General features: G+C 40.4%; 1 protein-coding gene across 3 annotated transcripts; it reads right to left on the bottom strand.

Moving 5' to 3' along the window:
* Nucleotides 1-741: 741 nt before the first annotated feature.
* Nucleotides 742-21940, bottom strand: RMND1 (required for meiotic nuclear division 1 homolog). 3 transcript variants are annotated; one of them, XM_085055836.1, is made up of 12 exons: nt 21842-21940; nt 18651-19165; nt 14063-14171; nt 11119-11194; nt 10728-10767; nt 7598-7698; nt 6241-6347; nt 4157-4221; nt 3215-3291; nt 1975-2095; nt 1159-1275; nt 742-927 (listed from the first exon to the last, which is right to left on the bottom strand). In XM_085055836.1, the coding sequence occupies exons 2-12, from the start codon at nt 19149-19151 to the stop codon at nt 895-897; spliced, it is 1347 nt and encodes a 448-aa protein (XP_084911962.1). In that variant the 5' UTR covers nt 19152-19165; nt 21842-21940; the 3' UTR covers nt 742-894. The 3 variants fall into 3 exon arrangements, with proteins under 3 accessions (XP_084911962.1, XP_084911964.1, XP_084911963.1); XM_085055838.1 differs by having other exon boundaries at nt 18651-19160; nt 21842-21918; XM_085055837.1 differs by lacking the exon at nt 21842-21940 and adding an exon at nt 20344-21135.
* Nucleotides 21941-21945: the final 5 nt, after the last annotated feature.

Below are 21945 nucleotides of genomic sequence, written 5' to 3'. Positions count from 1 at the left end.
CTTTATTCAGTACGCTGGACTAAAGTGACTTTCAAACAGATGATAAAATAGCAGCTGTTTAGCAACTTTTCAATGTATTCTGAAAATACATTTAGAAAAAGAAGTTGCTGGGGAAAAAATCAGTTCATCCTCCCATGAGTAACATTCTGTGGACCAGGAATAGATCAAAAACAAAAAAGAAGAACCTTTTACCTTAGAGGATAACTTACCCTATGTTAATTCACTCCTTGCAACTTGTACTGAAAAAAGTCAGAGAGCATGGTAAGGTGGACAGAGAAATTCTGTGCATCTTCAGTTTATCATTTGCTACAGGTCCCTGTGACCTCAGAGGTCATTCCCCTTTCATATGAATATTAAATGTAAAAAAATAACGTAAATAGTACTACATCTCAATAAATGTGTTCCCATACAAGTATGTAAACACCACTTTCTTATGGGGTGGAACATAACATTAAATATACCTGCCACTTATATTAAAATCGTGCCAAGAGAACAAATAGCAGTGCCATTTCCAAGCTTGGGACAGTGTTGCAGCTGTCCAAGAATGGGGTGGTGAAACTGAGGGAAAACATCATCAACCAGAAATAGACAAAGTAGCAAAATATTCAGCATCTTTTTAACTGTCAGGGGAGAAGGCAATAGAGTCCTTCAACAAGTACAGTCAGCATAGATAGGATTCATCCATAGGTTAAGACCTCTCTAACTTTACTAGTGCAGTGGTTGGGAATAATGTTCACAGACTGATTTTTCATTTTTTTTTATTTGAGTAGAAGATTTAGAGATTTGTCAAGGGACACAGTTTCATGATTCTCTAGACACAGTTGAAGAGAATCTCCCAGGCCTTGAGGTCTCTACTGTTTTGTGAGTTTTCTTCTTCCTGAGTTTCTTCTGTGATCAGAAAACTACCCTTGCAAGTTCAAACAGAACCTGTGGAACAGCAAACACATTGATATGAATTTTAATTTTATTTAAAAATCCTTAAACCAGTTTACACTATAGATCAGATAATCTGAAAAGTAACTGTAGCTGCAACTTGAAAGTTGCAAAGAATGAATACTAATCCCCATGTACACATTAATAAAATCTTAATTCTCAAAATATGAAGTATAGAAATTGCACTTCTTACAGTTCTTAATACTGGAAAGAAGCTCCACCAACCTCTATGGTGATAAGTATTACTATCATCCACTCAAGGCGCAGAGCGTGCTTTTCATTCAGATGATTTCGCATGAGGTCTGTCAGCTCCATGCAGTGCTGCAGCTTTTCATTCATTACCTGCAAACAATTACAAACATAGCAAATCTGGACTCCAGAAATAGAATCAGATCCCTATTGATCAGAATCAATAGTGAAATGCACTTCACAGAACCAGAAGGGGGTTAAGACCTCTGCAAAACAGAACAGGAAATTCTGTAAGGCAACATGCACAAGCAACAGAATCTTCAGTATAAATGAGCCTGTTATTTCAGTAAGTTCCCAAAAATAATACAGATTTAGATATGTGTTTACAGGTATTGAAGTGCTTCTGGGCGATACCTACTCATGAAAACAGGCACAAGCAAAAAAAAAAGATGCAGCTTTCTGGAATGCCTCAAAATTAAATATTTATGATTGCTGTACCACCAGGAGAGGTAGTTTTTGTGCTTCTTATTCTGGTTCAGCAGTAAACATGTCACCCTTCAAGAACTGATGTGAAAGATGAGGTCAGTAAGAAGAATCTCTCAGTTCTTCTGACTATTTAAAGCCTTTAGTGGCTCAGGAAATAAGCAATCCATTCATGTGAGGCAGGTTAACCTAACCCGGGTTAAAGGTGCGACTGGGCTAAGAACACATGGAAAAGGCGAGAGTTCATAAGATTTTGTTATTTATTCAGTTTCTGCAATTAAAGCACATTTACAGAGCAATCTGTGACCCTGCTGAACCAAGGGTAACTACTCTGAGTGTGGAAAATTCTCACAACAGTAAGACACTCACCTTAACTCTGCGATTAATGTTGAGAAACTGGCAAGTCTTGTCATAGAGCTCTTCCAGTTTTTCTCTATCCCAGTAGAAGTCAGGTGTTATCAGCAGGTCTGAGCTCAGATTTATACGGTGCCTAAAAAGAATGGGTACTACTGTAGTTCAGGCTTCCTCTTGGTGAATATAGGAGCAAATATAGACATGGCAGTTAAATAAGAAAATTTTCCTGTGATTCTACACTAAGTATGAAAAAAATCTCCTTTCACAGTAAAAATACCATTGGAGTGATTATTTAAAATTGGTCACATCTGAAACTTTTCTGGGAATACTCTGCTGTGGAACTGTTTTGAGCGTAAATGACTTTTGCCTTACGGCAACACTGCCTCCTCAACCTGTCGCCTTCCTTAATTTTCAACACCTGCAGAGAGGTCCCTGACTATTCTGGCAGCTCACTGAAGCAGTACACAAAATAACAATACAGAACTCGTAAATATGACTTATATTGCACACTGCATGTGTGAGCACAGCACACCCCTCAGAATCAGCCCATGGTCTAAACATTAAAAAGGTTCAAAGCCATAATCTGCCTTCAATGCATTGCTAACATAAACCTTTGGATACTTGGAACATCATTGTTGATTACTGACCAGTCCTTCAGGTAAGGATCTAAACCCCAACGTTTGAAATAGGAATTGACTTTTTAATTTTTCCTTGGGAGATTTTGTTGTTTCTTTTTTTCCCCCCCTTTTTTAGAGTGTGTAATGGTCTGTTATTGTCAATGGCCAAATTTCACTTGAGGGAGCTAAAAAAATGAAATCAAATAATTTAGCAGTAGTTTCTACATAAGTCAAGGGAAGAACAGAACTCACAGATTTTTACCAATTCTAGGCTGTAGTTAACAGTTCTACCTACCCATCTTTCCCCTGGTATCCTTCACATGCTGTAGTATCTACTGTAATTAGTTAAGATACATGTGTTGTTAGACTCGGGAAAAGGATGTGGAATTTGGTCATTTATGATACACTGCCTCCCTAATGCCTGTAGTTGAAATGCCAATGTGAATGGTGAGCCAGTGGGTCCCCTGACTACATTGATGTAAATAGCACACAGACTCCAGTCAAAAGAAGCCTGAAGGAATTCTGCCACCCCGTCTCACCCTGCTCTATTTAGTGTGTATTCTGCTCTTTTTATCATGCATGACATATTCATTAAGTTCTGTGTAATATAACGTCTTGGATGTAACCAAAAAAGATACCTTAGTGCGAAGAGTTCTCCGATTTTCTGCATCACATCTGCATGAGAGAGTTTTATCTTCCTTCGTGACTTAAGAATCTGAAAAGAAGTTCTTCACTACTTGATCAAGTAATATGTACTAGTAGTTAACAAGTCAAGAGTCTTAAAGCCTGAAGTAGTTAAAATCTAAATGCATTCTGTACTTACTAACAGTTTTGTTTGCTTGGTGCCTTGCTTCTTTTAGCTTTCTAAGAACATCATCATGCAACTGGTTCATCCAGTTTTTTTCAATAAATCAGTGAGTACGTCATTAGTATCTATAGAAAATACTGGGGCATCTTCTAAAAATAACTTCCCGGACAAGAGATAATTTCTTTTTCCTTCCTACTATTTTGATTTTAAAGTCAGGACAGCATTCTTTTACCTTGGCACTACTTAGCCTTTTTATAGACTTTCTCCTTACAACAATCAATGTATTACCATTTACTTCCTTCATATACAAGTAATAAACCCAATGTTTTCTCTTTTGAACCCTATGAATCTCATTTTTATACGTGACATCGTATGGGCTTAGTACTGTAATTAAGTCTCATGAAAAACTTTAAAATTCACTCAAACCCTTCATTATATTCAAGTCAAAGCACATTATTTTCAGCTCAAGTTACCACACACTGTGTTTAGCCAAGTTTTTAAATACTGCTTGTTCCACTGCACATACGTTTCACCAGTGGCAGGTGACATTACAATGTTACATTACAATGTACAACCCCACTGCCAACCCTCTAAAGGCTGATGATTTCTTGTCCGACCACTTTGCAGGTGTTCTGAGCTTCTCTACATTGACGGATTTACCATCAAATGTGTTGAACATTCAATTACTTTTTCCCTATCCTTAGCTGCATCTGGACAGATCTTTCACAAAACACAGGAGAAAAGGAGGGGAGAGTTACAAGCAAGACCTCACCTCAGGAATTGATTGGATGGATTCCACAAAGTTATCCAGTAATGATTCCCAAATAGCCAGCTTTACTGCAACACAGAAATGACATAGCAGAAACCTTGAGAGATACAAATGCTTTCAAGTAATTGTAACTTTAAATCTGCCAACAGGCTGCTTCAGGACATGTTGATGTTTACAGACATTATTTGCAGCAAGTTACAGTTCATATTATACAATCACTGTTCATGTATCAATGGACAAATCTGGGCTGGGCACGAACACAGCTCTGCACACAGAACCTTCACCTTGAGTGCAGCTTTTTTCTCCAAATGATCACTTCAGATCCGGGAGAGTTTTTGCTTCAGCTCAGAAGTTGTGTGTTCAAGTGCCCTATTGTACGTGTGAGCCCTCTGCAAATTACATTCCAAGGAGGCTGCAGATAATGAGCTATGATGGTGTCAGGCTGACTTCACATGGTACTTCAAGAGCCTCCACTGCATCTCTAGTGTCCTGCACAGCTCTCGTTCTCCATTTCTGCAGTATTGATGCTCCATGCTGCAACCATAGAGAGTTAGCTTGCATAGACACACCACCTGTTCCTATTGAAAGCTAAATTCAAACTTGAGCAATCTCCCATTTTGTTATTAGGTGAGCGTTCTGTTACTGAAGATAGTAACTTCTCTTCTATGGAAGCCAGAGTTCAGCACTGGCATTGGCAACACAAATTCCACTAGTCTTAGCTTGAACCTGGAAAGGGGTTTCTACAAGACAATAATGTAATTCAGGCCTTGTTCTTTAGTCCACAGATTCCCAGACAAGAGTGAAGTTGCAACAGATCAAAAATTCACCCTATTCAAACAGAAAAAATTAATCAGGGAAGATTTGATTGTTAAAATGAACTCTTTTGCGGTAGTAATCAATGCTATCATCTGGTCAGGACACTGACAGTAAACCAAATGCTGAGCATTTTGCACACTCATCTTTTGAATACAGAGGTCTAATTCAAGTCACTGACTTAAATTACTTTAAATTCAGCCCCTGAAAAAAAAAAGCCAGTAAGCATTTCATCTCTCACCCATTATTTGACAGAGGTTGGTTTCTGCTGGGTCATAAATCTGACTAAGGACTACACTTGCATCCTTTATATTTACTGAACATTATCTCCTGGGAATAAATCCCTTGCTCCCTCTTAGGTGACACTACTCTTCTATACAGTGGCTTTATGAATAGGAAAACTATAGAGAACAATATGCTTTTTTCTGAACAGCTCTTCCTTAAGCAGTCAGGAGCCATTTAGTTACACTGTACTCCTTGATCAAATAGTGTAGCACTTCAAAAACGTGCATTCTGTTTCTCTCCAGTGTAAAGGTGCACTTCCCCAAAATACTAATGGAATTCTGGAATTTACCCTAAAGGCAGTAGAGGTAGACAGACGAGACTTCCCTTAAAGGCCTTTTCAAGGACAGCCTTACTGCTGCTAGTTCCTAACTCCCACGTCCTACATCGTTCAAGGTCTGAAGCAGCAGACAGGTGTTATTTACTCAAGCAGCAGGATGACTGCTGAGCCTGACTTCTCAGTGCCTCCCACTGTCTGCTACCATGGCTAATAAGCCTGGAAAACATTATCAGTGACTCTGGTCCACAGATGTGCTACTGATACACCTCCCCAGCTGGGAATAGCTGCTCTATATCCCTTCTTTAGCTGGAATGTAGCTTTTTCTGTCAGAGGAAATGATGTCAGTATGAATTACCCAAGATTACTGAGAAGTTTCTAATACTAAACTCTACACTCATTGTTATCTTAGGATAATTCTCAAGGGTGGGGAACAGGATGCTCAGTAGAATGTGTATCTTTTGCAAAGCATATTTGTTAATGTGCTTTGTTCAGCTTTAAAATTATTTACATTGAATAAGGCAATTCCAATTTACAGAAAACATGGTAAATGCATTCAAAACAAATCCTCTCATTGAAGCACAATCACCCTTTACACAGTTTGTCTAAACCAGACACCAAGTCTTCCCCAGCCTGTCACAGTACAAGTCCCACTTATAATGACATTTCATAAAATCTGGAGCATAGACTGGCAGTACGAACAATATTAACTTACCAGAAAGACAAAGAGCATTTGAAAAGGCAAATTTCTGCAGAACAACTTCATCACTATCCAGCTCAGAATTTAACAAGATTTCTCCCTTATGGAGCTTTGACTGACCTCTGTTAAGACAAGATTAAAACATCTACATTGACTAAACCACCAGCATAGGAACATTTAAAGAATTATCAACAATGCAAGAAAGGCTGGTTGTTTATTTAGATAAGGCATGCCCTATCTGCACAGGTATCATTCCCATCCTTGCATTTTACTCATGTTCAACCTGACAATAATCACAACCAATCACTGAAAATTAGTTCCTCAGTCTAACACTAATATGACCAAATTTTCTAGGTGTAAATGCAAGTGCAGAAAACTGTGATGGTAACTACAGCATTACTGCATACACACAGATAATTCAGTGTAAGCAGGATACTGGCCTCTCTCCTGCTCTCTAGCTCCTCTGTTATCTTTCTGTTTTCATTTTCCACTGTCACTCTTATCAACCTTACTCCCCTCCCCACCACAATGATGTTACTTTCCCTAAAACCTCTACTGCACAAGGGGCAAGGAACAAAGAAAAGAGGACAAAAGACTCGTTCAATTTTTCACGTCAATCTCATTATGAAACATGCATAAGCACAATGGAGTATGTCAAGAATCACAAACTACACAACTGAATACTACCCACAGTTTTCAAATGCTCAGAAAAAACCAAACACCTGTCTCATAATCAGGTTACCTTAAATAAGCTCAACCTCATTAGTTCAGTATTAAGAGTGGCCTGTCTAGGGCTTGTTTTTTTGGTGCTGTCGGAAAATTACAGGTAATTTATACGACCATTTTCATTGTGAAATATTTCTGTAGAAATGATTTTCTTTCCATGATGAAAAAACATTATTTAACAATGAAAGGTAACTTGCCAGTTTTATCATTACACAATATTCAAGTTATAGCTTTCCTAGGAAATGAAGTATGTGCAGAATTACATCTTTGTATATGAACCTAAAGGACATACACAGAAAGCTTATAGAGAGCATCCTCTTTAAAATCAGACTTGTCTCAATGCTTAGCTTAGTTTTTCTGCTGTGAGGTACATACTTTCTGTTTGTGATTGCTGAAGAACACAGACAGTTGTGTGGGCAGGGAGCTTCTTATTTACAAGAGCTATTGTATAAGCAAATCACAAAGGCCACTACCTGCAAGTTTAGCAGGACAGTAACATTTGTCAACTTAGATTTACTGTTTTCTTTCTTTATTTTACTCATTTGGAAATAAAGTAAGGACAAGTATATTTTTACTAGCTGCTTTTGCTTGAATTTGGTTTAGATATCTATTAGCTTTTATATACAGAATGCCTGAAGATACTTACTCTCCTATCCTATAGTTCAGCTCTTCATTCTCCCAATGGACCAATGCAACTTCGTATGGTTGAATTTCGTGCTGCTCTAGGACTCGCATGATGTTCTTCATCTAAGAAGAAGACAATTGCAGCAACAGTTACCATGTAGTAAATTATCCCTTTGCAAAGAACTTGTATAGAGCAGGCTGATGAATGCAACCTTCATGCTGAAGTTATTTACATAACAATGAAGAGGTGTGCTAAATAATGAAGTTATTATTAACATGGTTTACTTCTGAAACTACTTGTGGCTTCAGAAGAATTTGTGGCTATGAACAACTACAAGGAATCTGGGAAGACTGAAATGTCACTTAATATCTGCACACATGAAACAGGGTAAGGATTAACCACAGCAGCAGTAAGGACAACGTGGATGTATTCAGTATTATAACAATGAGCTGTACATGATTTTGGCAGATGTCTGAGTGTGAGAAAGAATCTTTAGGATAAGTACATCAGGTGGTTGTTTCTGATAAAATTACTAGTTTGGTGCTAAATCAGTAGTTTTGTTTCTGATTGTTGCTGAAATCAGTAGTCTTGTTTCAGCTACCAGAGGTCAGTTATATTGGAAAAATCCTTTACCACTACAAAAATCTGGAAAAGTTGTTTCAGCTGCCACATTCATCCCTGTAAATAGTTAAATGTGCAGAAGTAATCTCACTGCTCTTTTATTCGCCAGCATGCTCAAATCTGATGCAGGAAGGAAGAGCCCTTTTCTCTCACAAAGCTTTCTCCTCTGACACCTGACTTAGGATCTCTTATCCTTGTTCCTTTATATGCATACAGCTACAAGGCTCCCCCATAAAAATCATCTGCAATTAGAACAAATTCTGTACCAAAAAAAGCACTCACCTACAAGTTTTTTAAAAGGCATTTAGCTACACAGCAGCCAATAAAAAAACAAACCACAAAACCACAACACACTTTTGATGCCTAAATTCTTTAAAGAGGTCAATCTTCTACTTAGTCATACTTAAAAAGCACTCTTTTTAAAATAAAAGATCATAGTTAATCTTTTAGCACAAAACTGTACACTATAAATTTTTCACAGAGCATATTCTCCAGGTTAAGTACTCCAAAAAAATCTGTTGGATCACCTTCAAGAGGGATTTTCTTTGTAGTGCTAGCTTTCTTAATTGCTTTCAAGAATTTTGGTGATACTGTATCTATGTAACAAAGTAACATTTTTCACTGAAAAAAACCCCTCAACTGTACAGCTGGAACTGCTCCTTTCATCATCCTGAATTCAATATTAGCATGACTAATATTGAATTCGTATAACTCAAGTCTTGTGATAAAAAAGGGCATGAAAACTTAGGAAGTGACTGCCCTAAGGCCAGTCACCTCAGCCAACCAGCATTGTCCAGCGACAGTTCAGCAATGCAAACCCCGCCCTGCTTCTAGGCCCAGCCTAATTTTATGGAAGGGATTGGTTGTGACACAGTAAAATTAATTAGAAGAGATGTTCTGGAGTCACTAGCTGCAAACTCGTGCTATTATGGGCACTTACGTCACACAATTTCCTTTTAAAAACCTCAAAGGTGGTTTTTCATTTTGCCATTGCTATTTTGGTAGGGAAGCTGCTGTACAACCTTCCTACTCAGGTATTTGAAACTGGTATTTTGTATTTTAAATTTGTTTTTGTGATCAGTCTGTATTTGTTACTTTTCCTATTAAGTGTCTGTTAATTTAAAATAGTTGTTTTTCTCCTACAGGTCACTCTCAAGTACTTTTGTCCATTCACAGTGGTACTCCACATTCTGTTTCACTGAATTACTTTCATTTTCTGTTCTAAAGACCAGTTTGGGGCTTTTCTCCTTTCATTTCAGTTCATTAAAGCATGTGCATAAAAATACTTCCTCTATCTGAGCAAGCCATTTGGCAGTTAAAGCTTTGACTATGATTTCCGTAAGCAGAGAGAGGCAGTTTTCCTCCTCCTTTATAAATAAAGCTAGCAAGGGACCAACTGTGGTTACTAGTATTGACCAGGAAAACAGGGTATCAAATTTTCAAAGGTGCTTTAGCGTGTACAACAAAAGGACAGTTTTCAGAGTACTCCAGTGGCTGACGTGTCCAACTCAAAGATCATCAAGAGTTAAGACAGCTGGTCTTCAGTAATACTTGTGAATCAGTAGTGCAGTTACAGCCATAGCATCCTAAGTGTGCTCCAGGCAAGGTTTGAAGCGAGAGCTAGTATGTTTTTGTAGGACACCTGTTACACTGACCCACCAAATCAGATAGGAAATCAGGAATGTTTCAGTTCTGAGACAGAAAAAGTGAACTTGAATCCAAAAAATGTTCATGTCTGGAAACAACTTGTGTTTTCATTTACCCTAATGAAAATCCTCCAGTGAACTTCTATGCATCTCAGTATCAAATATTTAATACACCATTTAATTTCCCATACTCTGCCTACAGAGAAGGTCAATACTTTTTGTATCTAGGATCCATTTAACACAGTAATAAAAACACATTAAAAATATCAAATAACTATAAATATATGCATTAAAATAGATATGCCTCTGAGATACCCTTGGTCAGCAAAGATCACCAAAATACTGCATGTCAGCAACACATTTAATAATTATACCAACCAATAAAAAACTTCAAGAAAATTGTTGGCTGGTAAAAACACATAACAGTATTAAAGAGTTACTTATAATTTTTTTTTCTCTTTCAAAGTTATACAAACATAACTCTTTAATAGTTTTGACTTTAAATGGAATAAAATGGAATGATCCTTTTCTTCTAACACATCTTCTGTTATATTAGTGCTTTTCAAACAACCACTCACAGCTTGATTTTTCTGATCTACTTTTTCAGGATGTAGAGCTGCAAGAATTTTCTTTTTGTCAGTCTCACTAGATTAAGATTTCAGATTTTTGTCTTAAGTAGATGAGTTTCAAAGGTGACATATCAACAGCCCACACACTTGAGGGCAGTAGCAGGCAAGAACCTGCACTCATTAGAAGAATCAATCAGGTTTTTTTCCTTCATGGAAAGATCAATCTCCCAAACAAACCTCTAACATGCTGAGCTTTGTGAGACTGACAAAAACACCTGCTTATGCAGTTTTAACTAACAGTTTTGCTTTACTTACACTTTTCTCTTCCACATTCCAAAATACAACAGCCCCTTCCCTGTGAATTCAAGGAAAAACTGAGGTGTAATCAGACTGTTTTAAATGTATTTTAATGGAATACTCAAATTGTACAGTGACAATTTTTGTCATTGTGATTCAAGAAACATAAAACTATCTTCACAGAAATTACATCCTAGTTGCTTTTTAACCACACTTCAATGAAAAACCATGAGAAGGTAGTTTTCAACCATTTACATAATTCAGATTTTTTTTTCTAAATCATTCTGACTGGACAGTTATTCCTTGAGTTTCATGAGATAATATGATAAAATAATCTAGCAAGCTGCACCACTTCCTCCACACCATTACTATTAATCACATAATGTTTTGAGCATGATTTATAACTTACCTGAAGAAAAAAATCATGCCAGGATCATCTTCTTTTGCAGATTTCTCAGTACTGACCACCAAAACATTTGCAGCATCTGGTTTGAAATAAATGACAAAAATGGAACAATTAGTCAAATTTCTAAACATGACAGCTGGATAGCTGTAACCATATAATTCAACCGTTGCATACAAACACATCAGCCAGGCCCACATTCTATTTTTCTGACAGAAATGCTTGCCAGGAATCAACTACAATATCAAACTACACTGCTTCTCTGAACTGTCACATGCTAGACAAACTAAGCCTCTACTGGGAACTTTACTGGAATCTTCAGTTAATGAAATGTAGCAGCTTTGAAGAACAAAAGACTTAAGAGAAAACTGATGCAGACATAGTAAATAACCAGGAACAGAATAGAGAAGTGGACATGCAGTGTGAGAGAACTATGGAAGTTGCAGAGAAATTATCATTCAAATCTGCCTGCCTGGAGAGCTTTCTCTTTTCTATACACTAAGGGACTAATCTGCACTCAAATTGTGCTGACTTTGCTTTGCCAGTCAGAAACTTGAAAGAGTGTACCCCCAAGACAGGAGAACCTACACCTGCATTTCCCTGCACATCAGAAGTGTGCTTTTTAAACAAATCCTCCACCCACCCTCCTTTACCACACTTCTGATGTGCCCTGCAAAACAGTACAGAACATGTGGGGGTTTTGCGTTAAATTAAACTTAAAAAGAAGCTCAGAAAATGCACCTGTGGTACTCCAACCACTAATGGGGCATTTGTTGCAAAGGATTAGACCACAGCTAGTCCAAGTAGCATGCCCCCAAACTTACAAAATGTGTCTGCTGCATTCTCAAAACAGGGGTTTGATTTTTCTTCTACAAGTCTGCTCCACTGTGCCACTCACTAATACTGATAAAATTTGAGAGGTCCTGATTGGTTTCAAACCAGCATGACTCATTTTGTTGCAGCACCAGTGGAAGCTAGACCAGAAAAGCCCCCTATTTATATTATATAGTGAGACTTCACAAAGATTTTGCAGGCCTAACAGCTAAGCCTTAAAAATTTCAATGCCTTTGCAGGAAAATCACAGGTCAAGTGACAGGGTATCAAATTCTGCCTGTGTACAAATTCTATCTTCTGCTTTACTGCTCAAGCCATAGAGGCCAGGTAGACTGAGGCAGCAGAGAGAGATTACCAAGTATCAGATACACTTTTGCTAATATCTGAACTGGGACCACACAGCTGGTCTGAATGAGCCCTTAGACTTCTTCCACTTGCTATTCCAGTTCAAAAACACATAATTGGATGAATAACAAGTTTTAGAGCAAGTTTTAGGTGTGAAGTTTGAGTTCATATGGAAGTAACATTTGTCTCCATTTTCTCATTTGCTTTTTCAAATACCAGCCGTATCTTTATTTATCCACTCCAACTGAAACATACACAACTGAAGAGAATTTGGTCTACTTTAAGTGGAAGTGCAGGATCTGCCTCTAAAATGTTTTTAAAGGGGTCAAAACCAAGAGTAATGCTTCAGAAAAACACTACAAAGTAACAAATCCACACAATAACTGCTGATTTAGATTTCTATGTGCTAGTATTTTTAAAAAATATTTTCCAAGATTCAGTGTTTGGCTTGGTAACTAACCACTGCTGCATGCACATGCCAACCATCACAACACTTCAGATCTGCTGGCACAATGCAGTGTCCTTTCATCATTACTTCCTTCAAACCTTTGATAAACAGTACTCATTATGAGTCAAAAACACCATGAAGAAATAAAAGGAACTGGCAAAACCGACACTCCCAGGGTAAAATACCATCAACAGCAACTTTTAATTCATGGTCATGATGGGGGTTGTATAAAGTTTCTATTCCAAAGCTGTGAAACCTGGGTTAGTTTTAACATAAAAAAATTACAAAGGAACATGAAGCCTATATTCTAATGGGTACTGTCTTTCAAGTTCCTCTTACTGAAAAAGACAACCATTAATACATCTTGTGTTTGCAAGAGACCCACTGGAGTATTATTGCACTTAGATTATTATTTGAGAGGCAGACAGGTTTTTGATAAGCCCTACTGAAATGCCCATGAACTGCCTGTCCTTCTCCTAGCTTCATGTAATCTGCTCTTTCAAAGAAAGAAGAAAAGGCACTCTACTACTGACATATGAAAATCACAGCTGTTCCAGGGCATAAGGTTCCTTAAGCTATAAAAAGATCCATTTGTTTTTCTTTTGTAGTATACTGCAGCTATTTCCAAGCCGTACTTTCCCAAGTCTTCAGAGATACTTTATATGGAAACCAGAATCAATTATTTTGCTGAAGCCTACCTAAGTGACGCATTTAACAATTGCTAGGATATACTTGGCCCAATAAAGAAGTACCAACAGCATTCTCTTTACTAGAACTAAGCATTTATATATGTATCTTTTTCATTTCACTTAGTCAACAAGATTCTCTCTTGCATGCCTTCCTCTCCAACCCTGTGATTTACATTAATAGAAATGCAGATACAGAAAGAAGATGCAACACTTCAAATTACAAAACTGTTCTGACAGCCAAAGTACTGCACTACCTCACTACTAAAAGATTATTAAAACATTCAGAATTTTCTCAGTTAGTGAATGTCTACAGAAATTCTCTGTATCAGTCAATTTCCAAAGTTATTTCTCACGCATGCACATAATTTTTCTATACTTCTAGTGTAATTGTAATGTTGGGAAAATTATCGGAGGGCAAGAGCAAGAGCTACTCATATTGCTATTCTGAAAGGTTTTGTTGTGGGGATTTTTAGGCAAATAGAATCTTTAAGCAAAGCAGTAATTTTACAGGCAGTATGATATATTGCAGGATATTATCAGAATAAGAACGCATAAAGTTATAAAAATTATATCCCTCACCCATACTTTATTTCCCAAGATATAACATTGCATTTAATATGTTTCAAAAATCTACCTCTAGGCAAACTTGTTATTTCAACATATCCATGTGAAGTCAGGTCATGACACAGATTACCAAGATGATATTCATCTGCTGTTGCAAAGGCTGTGCACTGCATCAGATTCTGTGCCAAAGGAATAAAGATTTGAGTTAGGGCAAGGCTGAAGCAAGATGCTAATAAGACAACTGTTTGCTTCAAATTTATTAAGATAGTGACAATTTTCATTTAGGCACTGTTCTGTGGTATCATTGCCATGCTGTCCACCTGGTGTACATATATTAACGAGATTACTTGCTCCTTGTTAAGTGGGAAAGCAAATCACATACTGAGAACAAACCGAGCTACATAAGTTAAGTCACACCAAAAAATTCTGTGATAGAGCCACAAAGAGAACCCTTTTTCCCCGAATGGCAATCAAATCCTTGAACGGTAGAGCTGCACTTGCTGCTGCTCTCCCATCCCACGGCTTATGACATACTCAGCTGACCACTGAAACCAGAGGCAAAACACCCTGACAGCAGTTTTAACATCCGTGTTTTAAAGAGAAATGGAGTTTGACTACCCCAGTCTGTTTATCAAGCAGAAGCTCCAACCACAAAATATCATGTACTCCCATGCCCCAAGCTACTCCTAGGGTTGAGCCACTGCAGCACAGAAAGTCCTTCTGGGTCAGCTGCAGGTGCTGCACATCTACAGCATCCCACCCCTGCCCTGAGCTGCATCCTGCACTAACAACGTGGTCTCCACTGACACCACACCAACAGCACATGACAGCCAGTTTGTCCCATTATCCCATAATCTTAAATAACTAAAATGCCATATTCAAAGAAATAACTGGAAAAATTATTTTACTTGGAAGGAGACTTGAGATTTTCTAATCAAACAAGTCACAACTAACTGATTTGCAAATTCTACCACTCATTTAAAGTGTATTTCTTTGTTCTGATACCATGTATGACCTACAGTAATGTTTTCCACTACAATGTAGTGGAAAATATCCAGAAAGTAATGTTTCACTGTGGATCAGTCACTTCCCAGATTTTTGTAACTAATACAAATGGGGATGTAACTAACAACAAATGAACAAATTAACTGTACTCATCTGCAGGCATTTAGACCCACAATACACTTCAACCTAAAATCCAAGTTACATTCTTGCAGCACTCATACGCTGTCAAACAAGGCTTAAGGAGGAGTTCTGCTCCCTGCGGGAGGGGCTGTCACCAGTCATCAGAATCACTACCTCACATTTGAACTTTTCTTTTTTTAATGTCAACATTCTCCTATCACATCCAAAGCTTTGCTTACACATCATATTAATTCAGCAACCCCTAGCAGAAAATAAGCTTTAGAAGTAATTATAATATTCAGAGAGCAATTTTGTAGGCATATTCCCACAACTGTGCTAGAAGGCTGAATTAACAGTACAACAGAACTGTGTTTTCAGTTCCCTTGAAGCATCAAGTTTCATTATCACCATTTCAACTACATAAATCCATTCTCAATCTCTTAAATTGCCAGTGCAAATTATACATCTGAATCTGAAGCTTGTTCCAAAAAGCTCTGTTTGTTGTAAGTACACATGCTCTGCCATCTCTTCTCTCAAGAGTTAAGGGAGCAAACTCTCATCTTCTAGGTAGTATATAATCTGAAAATCTCAATCCTGCTCTGAGCTTCCCACAGTTTATTACTTGGGCTATTCTTAATTTCAAGGCAAAAGGACAACAGGATGAACTTTCTGTCTTACAGCTGCAATTTTAGTTTCAATGGCTACATTCTCATTTAGTTACAACCAGAAGTGTTCCACTAAGCTATATGCTTGAAAAATAGCATTTTGGATATGAACTACTTTCAGGTTTTGGGGTTTTTTTGTTACAATGTATTGTTTCACTTACATATTTATGAAAATTTTGTTTGATAGAGAGCATTTGGCTTGGGTATAATTTGAGATTAAGAAACCTAAAACACATGTCCATAGGTGCTCTGAATGTCCTAAATTCCCATGACTGTTGGTGGAGATACAGCCAAAAAATCTACTCTTATCAATGACACTGCTAATCCTAAAACAGACGTGTTAAATGGCTGATCAACCTTAATGTCATGTTTTCTGCTACATCACTTTCACCTGCAAACTTCAAAACACCCAGAATACAGAACTGTACTGGTGCTAGAAAAGAACTCGAGCTACTCACCACCCTCCTCCTTTCTGCCTACAGCATTATTCAGATTCTATTCAGAGCACCACACAGGACGGCTGCTCCTAAGGACAGGTAAGTACCTTGACAACTCATTTTCTGTATTATTATGCCCCCAACATCTGTGCAGGCTCATGGAATCATAACTGTCCTTAGTCCTTCCCTTCCACTTTCAGCATACAAAAATTTTTAAGAAAGAAAACCTGTAGAATAAACTTTAGTCCTCATATCACCACAGGAATCAGTCTTTATCTAAAGTGTAGTAAATACTACATCTTTGCCTGAATTTCAAGCTATTTCTATGCTAGATGGCTACAGCACTAAAATTAGCTCAGAGGCTTTTCCTGCCAGCAGAGCATACAAGGTTAACTAAGTACTGGTACCACTCACTGATGGACTGACTAAACCACTTAACTGCTTTCAAATAACTCCTCCATCTACCCTGAAAAACTGGTTGTACAACAATTTATCACTGCTGGTGCTCAGCACTCTGTCTGTAAAAACACATGAAGACCAGTGCTGGGGAGGTTGGGAAAGACCTCATTCACCACGTGCTGTGTAAAAGAAAGATGTCAGCTGTCAGGCCCGCCCAGACAGAAAACACCACAGATCCTCACGGTTCTCTAACTGAGAGCTTCAGGGGTGGGTATAAAACTCCTGTCTCCAGAGGCAGAAGACGTCCCTAAGCAATGGCCCTGGCATTAGGGCCTGCAATACTAGAGGGTTTCTGGTTCCTTCAAATATGCAGAGAAGGCAAGATCAGCTTTTTTTGTGACACCAGGATACAGAAAAATGATGGCATGCTGATAAAAAACCCTTTCAAATGTTCTCCATTTATGCTGCTTCTAATAATCTCGTAGAAATCAGCTACATCTGTAAGTGACTTCTCCATACTACACAGATATAAGCACAGCTAAAAAAATGCTGACTCCACAATATTGTCAGCCTGCAGTCAAGGTGACATCTTGTCTGCACCTCTGCAGATTGGAATACATCTCTGAAAAAAACCACATGTGATTTACTAAAAAACAGCAAAGGTTTCTGTTAGGTCTGAGTTTATGTAATTTCTGGCCCAGCATTTTGCCCTGCAAAAGATTTCTCAGGAAGTATATTATTATTTCAGTGTATCAGGCAGTATTTTCTCCATTTCTTCACAATGGAAAAAAGTAAAAATAGCACTACGTATTACTTGCACATACATATGAAAATTCCAGACAAAGAAACTGTTTGCATTCTATGCTGTCATTTAAAAGCCTTGAGAATGTTGTCACTTCACTCAAAACCAAAAATAATCAACGTCTGAATGTAATGTCATAGCATGACTAAAAAACTGGAAACATTACATGGTGTTTCAGGACTAATATTCCTCACTTTTCCAAAGCAATGTGCAAGTATGAGTGGGAACTAAATTGTCTATAACTGACTCTTTAAGTCACTAAGGCATTTTATACACTAAGGCATACCCCTGCACATCACACAAAATACTAATCAGGAGCTTAGATATGAGAAGGCAAGCACTAAAACATTTCTCTGCTCACATCCAGTAGTTCATGTAACAGACACATTTTACAACATGGAAGCTATTTCTGAAGGCACAATGCTTGTTTTAGTCTCATCTATCATACTAGTTCATTGAAAACACCCCTGGACTCAGCTGTTTTAGCCTGATGAGAACAGTAACACATCTGACACCAGGATTCACCATGGAAACCCCATATTCAAGTATTCTTAAGGCCTGGCTTGGCTAAGAGCTATCTTAAGGAGATATGGCTACAGATATGCACTGCTCTTCCTCATCGTATCTCACAGTATCAAAAAATGTGTTATTGCATCTCCTCTGCAGACCTAGTAGTCTGACAATCAAGGTGCTATTTCTATACATAGAATGATTTTTCAAAGGTAACATAAGCTACACTTGCACACACATTTCCTATCTGAAACTTAATCTGAATATGAACTTTATACTATTTACTTTCACTTTTATTTCTGCTTGAATGAAGCATTAAAATCGGGTAGATTCGGAGGAGCAAGGAAACATAGTTAAATTATTCTGAAAGCTAGTGTTAGCTAGTGTTATTGTCTCTTGATAGTAAATGTGATTTGAGAGCACTGGTCAAAACTATTTTTAATGCATTTCACCTTTCCACTTTTTTAATAACCACTCATCTTCACTTTTGTTAACACATTGCAGGTAAACTTCTATTTTACCTTCAAAATATCAGACACGCTAATTTCCATCAGGCTTGCTTCTATTTGCAAAGCTCCAACACTAGTGTAAATAATGACGTCCTTCTCACCAAAGAAGTATGCTAATTTCATTAAAATGTTCATCTAAACGCAAATCTGACTGCAAATTAAATTTATGCACTCCCTTAATGTCACATAGGCTGTAAATGTTACACTTTACCTGCATGTCTGAGAGGGGCAAGTTTGTCCTGGACGGCTGCTTGGTCCTCGGTGCCTTTGGCGGCCTCTTAACCGGCTGGTTATTGGTTTTGGGGATAATTTTACCAGCTGAGACAACTGCATAAAATCTTGATGAAGTGTTCCTTAGCTTTCTGATCCACTCTGTATTGAGCCTGTAGTTTTCCATCACTGTTGCACCCAAACGTCTCCAGGATGAGAAAAAACCCTCTCCACTCTGATAATAAACATTTCTTCCCAAAGTGGATAAAAATCCTTGGAGAAATCGACAATTCTTCACTTGTGCACATTGACTTGTTAACCAAGGGAACGCAGTTATCAGAGAATACAAATTCCAAGACTTTGCTGTTCTGTGAGCTGTTCTTCCAACTGCATTATCCAGCTTTAATGGTAGACATCCAGTTTTGTTAAAGCTTTGGCATTGGCATATTGTTGTTAAAGTTTGGAAAGATCTCATCTGAAGGTGCAAAAGTTTCAGTCTCATTTCTTCCCTCTGAGCTGTATTTAAAACAAACAAAATCATACATCAACATTTTGGAAAGAAATAATACTATTTCTCTCTTATCTAAAAGGTGACCCATACTAGTTTTACATGTGTTAATACTACTAAGCACATGACATTGATAGGAATAAACAGATTATGGAGACACTCCAAAATCAACACGCATTATTGAGCTGTGTGCTTGCAACAATTGCTGAAAAAATATAACTGATGTGTCAATATGCAAACAGGCATCTTTTCCTTCCACTGCTCATTCTGTGCAGCAGCCTGCACTTTCAGTAACCCCACTGTTTGTGAGCAAGCAAGCACACACCTGAAAGAGGACATCAGACATTGTTAATCACTGTGATATACAACAAAAATAACAATTAGATTTCTAGGTGGTTGTATGGGAATGTCACCTACAGAACACACACACTGCTCAGCATCAGCTCCAACTGCTGTGCCATGAACAGCCAAACCCAGATCCAGCCCCAGCCATCTGTCCTGACTACAGTGGGAACGGAGCTGAGTTACAGCCTCGCTCCAGCCAGTACATCCTGGTGCAGCAGGGACCACCAGACCTGCCTGTAGACTCACCCGTGCAGCTGGAAACACAACAGTGTCCTACTCTGGTACTTCAGAGTAAGAGAAACCCTACTATATTTACATTATGTTGTGTGAACTAATCAAACAAACTCAAAAATATTCAGACAGTAGGCCCAATCCCTCAGTGGGTGTGTTTCAATTGCTTAAAAAACCCAGTAACAAGTCCCTGCCCTCATCTGTTTTTTTAAATCAAGAACATTTCCCTTATGACACAAAATCCATCCTTAGCAAGTTATAAACAAAAAGTCATTAAGCTGCATAGTTCAAAAGTCTGCCCATTTCAGAACATTTTTCAAAAACTAAAGGAGGATCTCCAATACCACAAATACATATAAGAGTTCAAATCAGCATTTCACTGAAAGAGCAAATCATGGTGTGTGCTGTGGAACAAGCCCTCTATCCTGACGAGCATACTTAGATGAACTGATATTGGACATTCCATATTTACATGCTCTTCACTCGTACATTTTTGCCCAATTTAAAGGCCTGTTATTGGCATACTTACTGGGATAAACTAACTACTATTTTAATTTTAAACCTGTTCTGTATTTAAAAACTGACCCTGTGCAGGATAAGGCATATTTACCTTTTTAAACGCCTGTTACCTCTGGATAAAAAAAGAGCTGACAGACACTCAGCAAATGCAGCCCAGGTGGTGGAGAGCCAGGGCAAGGTGAGAAGTCTCCAGCAGCATGGGGTAGGTGGTGGAAAGAGACTCAAAATGGTTTTGTTGGCTTTCCTAGCCAACAAAACCTCATCCTAAATCACTAATGCGAGGAATGATTCTTCAACTGTGCAGGCTTACAGCAAGTTAAAAGGAAAGAGAGATCATGTAGACCGAATTCCACCGAGAGGCCTGAGCGTCAGACCTGTGGCACCAGAGGCACCTAGCTAGAATGAGCGGAACACAGCAATCCAAGAAAAGAGGGGGCAGAAGGGCGAGCACAAAAGGGCAGGAGGCGCCACCTCCGAGCAGCAGGCACAGAACTGGGATTAATTTTCCAACGTCCCTTCAGCACACGGCACACTTTAGCCACGCCTGCTGCATTCCCGGCTGGGAGGCCCGGCTTGCTGCGGCACAGACATCGACACGTACGGATGGGGCGGACTCGCTCCGCCGGCGGGCGGACCGGACCGGCACAGACAGGCCCGTCGGCTCTGCCCGGCCCACGCCGTCCGGATGCCCCCAGCCTGCCCCCGGGGCTCGCCAGCAGCCGGTGCCGGAACACTCCGCCCCTTCCCTGCCCCCACACTGCCGTCCTTTGCTCCAAGGCAAACAGCGGCCGCACCGCCCACGGCAGCGCCCCTGCGGCAAGCGGGCCGGGGGAGCCAGGGGATCGCGGGCGCCGCTCCTATTGGCTGCGTGCCGGGGGGGCGGGCACAGCGGGGAGACAAGCGGCCAATCAGGAGGTGAAGCCGCCCCGCCCGCGCGGGCAGAGAAGCAGCCGGCACCGCCCCGCCCCGCGCGGCTCGCGGGCGCCCCCGGCGGGCGCGGACGGCAGTGCCGGCAGCTCGCGGGGGCACCCAGCCCCCCCACCCCCGGCCCGCAGCGCGGCCTCCACCGCCGCTGCGTCACCCCCGCGCAGCGGCACCTCAACGCGGGGATGGCGGGGGCCCCGCAACGAGCGGCCCCGCTCCGGCCGCCACAGCGGCATCAGGGGGCGGGGGGAGGCGCGGGGCTGCGGATCACCCCTCACACCCGCGGGCAGGGCTCGTGCTCGCCCCGGAACTGCGCCCTCCTCGCGAAGAATGTCGCGGGGCCCTGCCGCGAGCGGCACGCTCCGAGCTCGCGGGAAGGGCGGGCGAAGCCGCCTCGGCTCGCCCACACCCCTCCCGCGGGCGCTGCGGCAGGCCCCGCCGCCCCGGGATTGTCCCGGGAGGGGCTGCGCGCCCCTCCCCATCCCCAGCGCGGGCTCCGCCGCAGCTCCGGCCGGGGCGCGGGGCCGCCAAGGGCACCCGCAGCGCCGCCGGCCCGGCCCGGCCCTCCTTCCCCTCCCTTCCCCCGCCCCGCGCGCGCGCCCGTCGCCGCCGCCGCGGCGGGAGGGGCGAGGCGGTTCCCGCCGCCGCCGCGCGCCAGCACTGACCTGGGGGAGGGGGCGCGCCGCTCTCCGCCGCGCGAGCCGCGGCCCCGCCCACCGCCCGCCGGGCCCCGCCAGGGCGCGCGGGCCGACACGCCCCGCCCGTCCGT

The sequence above is a fragment of the Lichenostomus cassidix genome, chromosome 3 (assembly GCF_008360975.1).
Source record: "Lichenostomus cassidix isolate B80296 chromosome 3, HeHo_3.0, whole genome shotgun sequence".
NCBI lineage: Eukaryota > Metazoa > Chordata > Aves > Passeriformes > Meliphagidae > Lichenostomus > Lichenostomus cassidix.
Note: the sequence above shows the minus strand (reverse complement) of the source record. Positions and strands in the feature narration are given on the sequence as shown.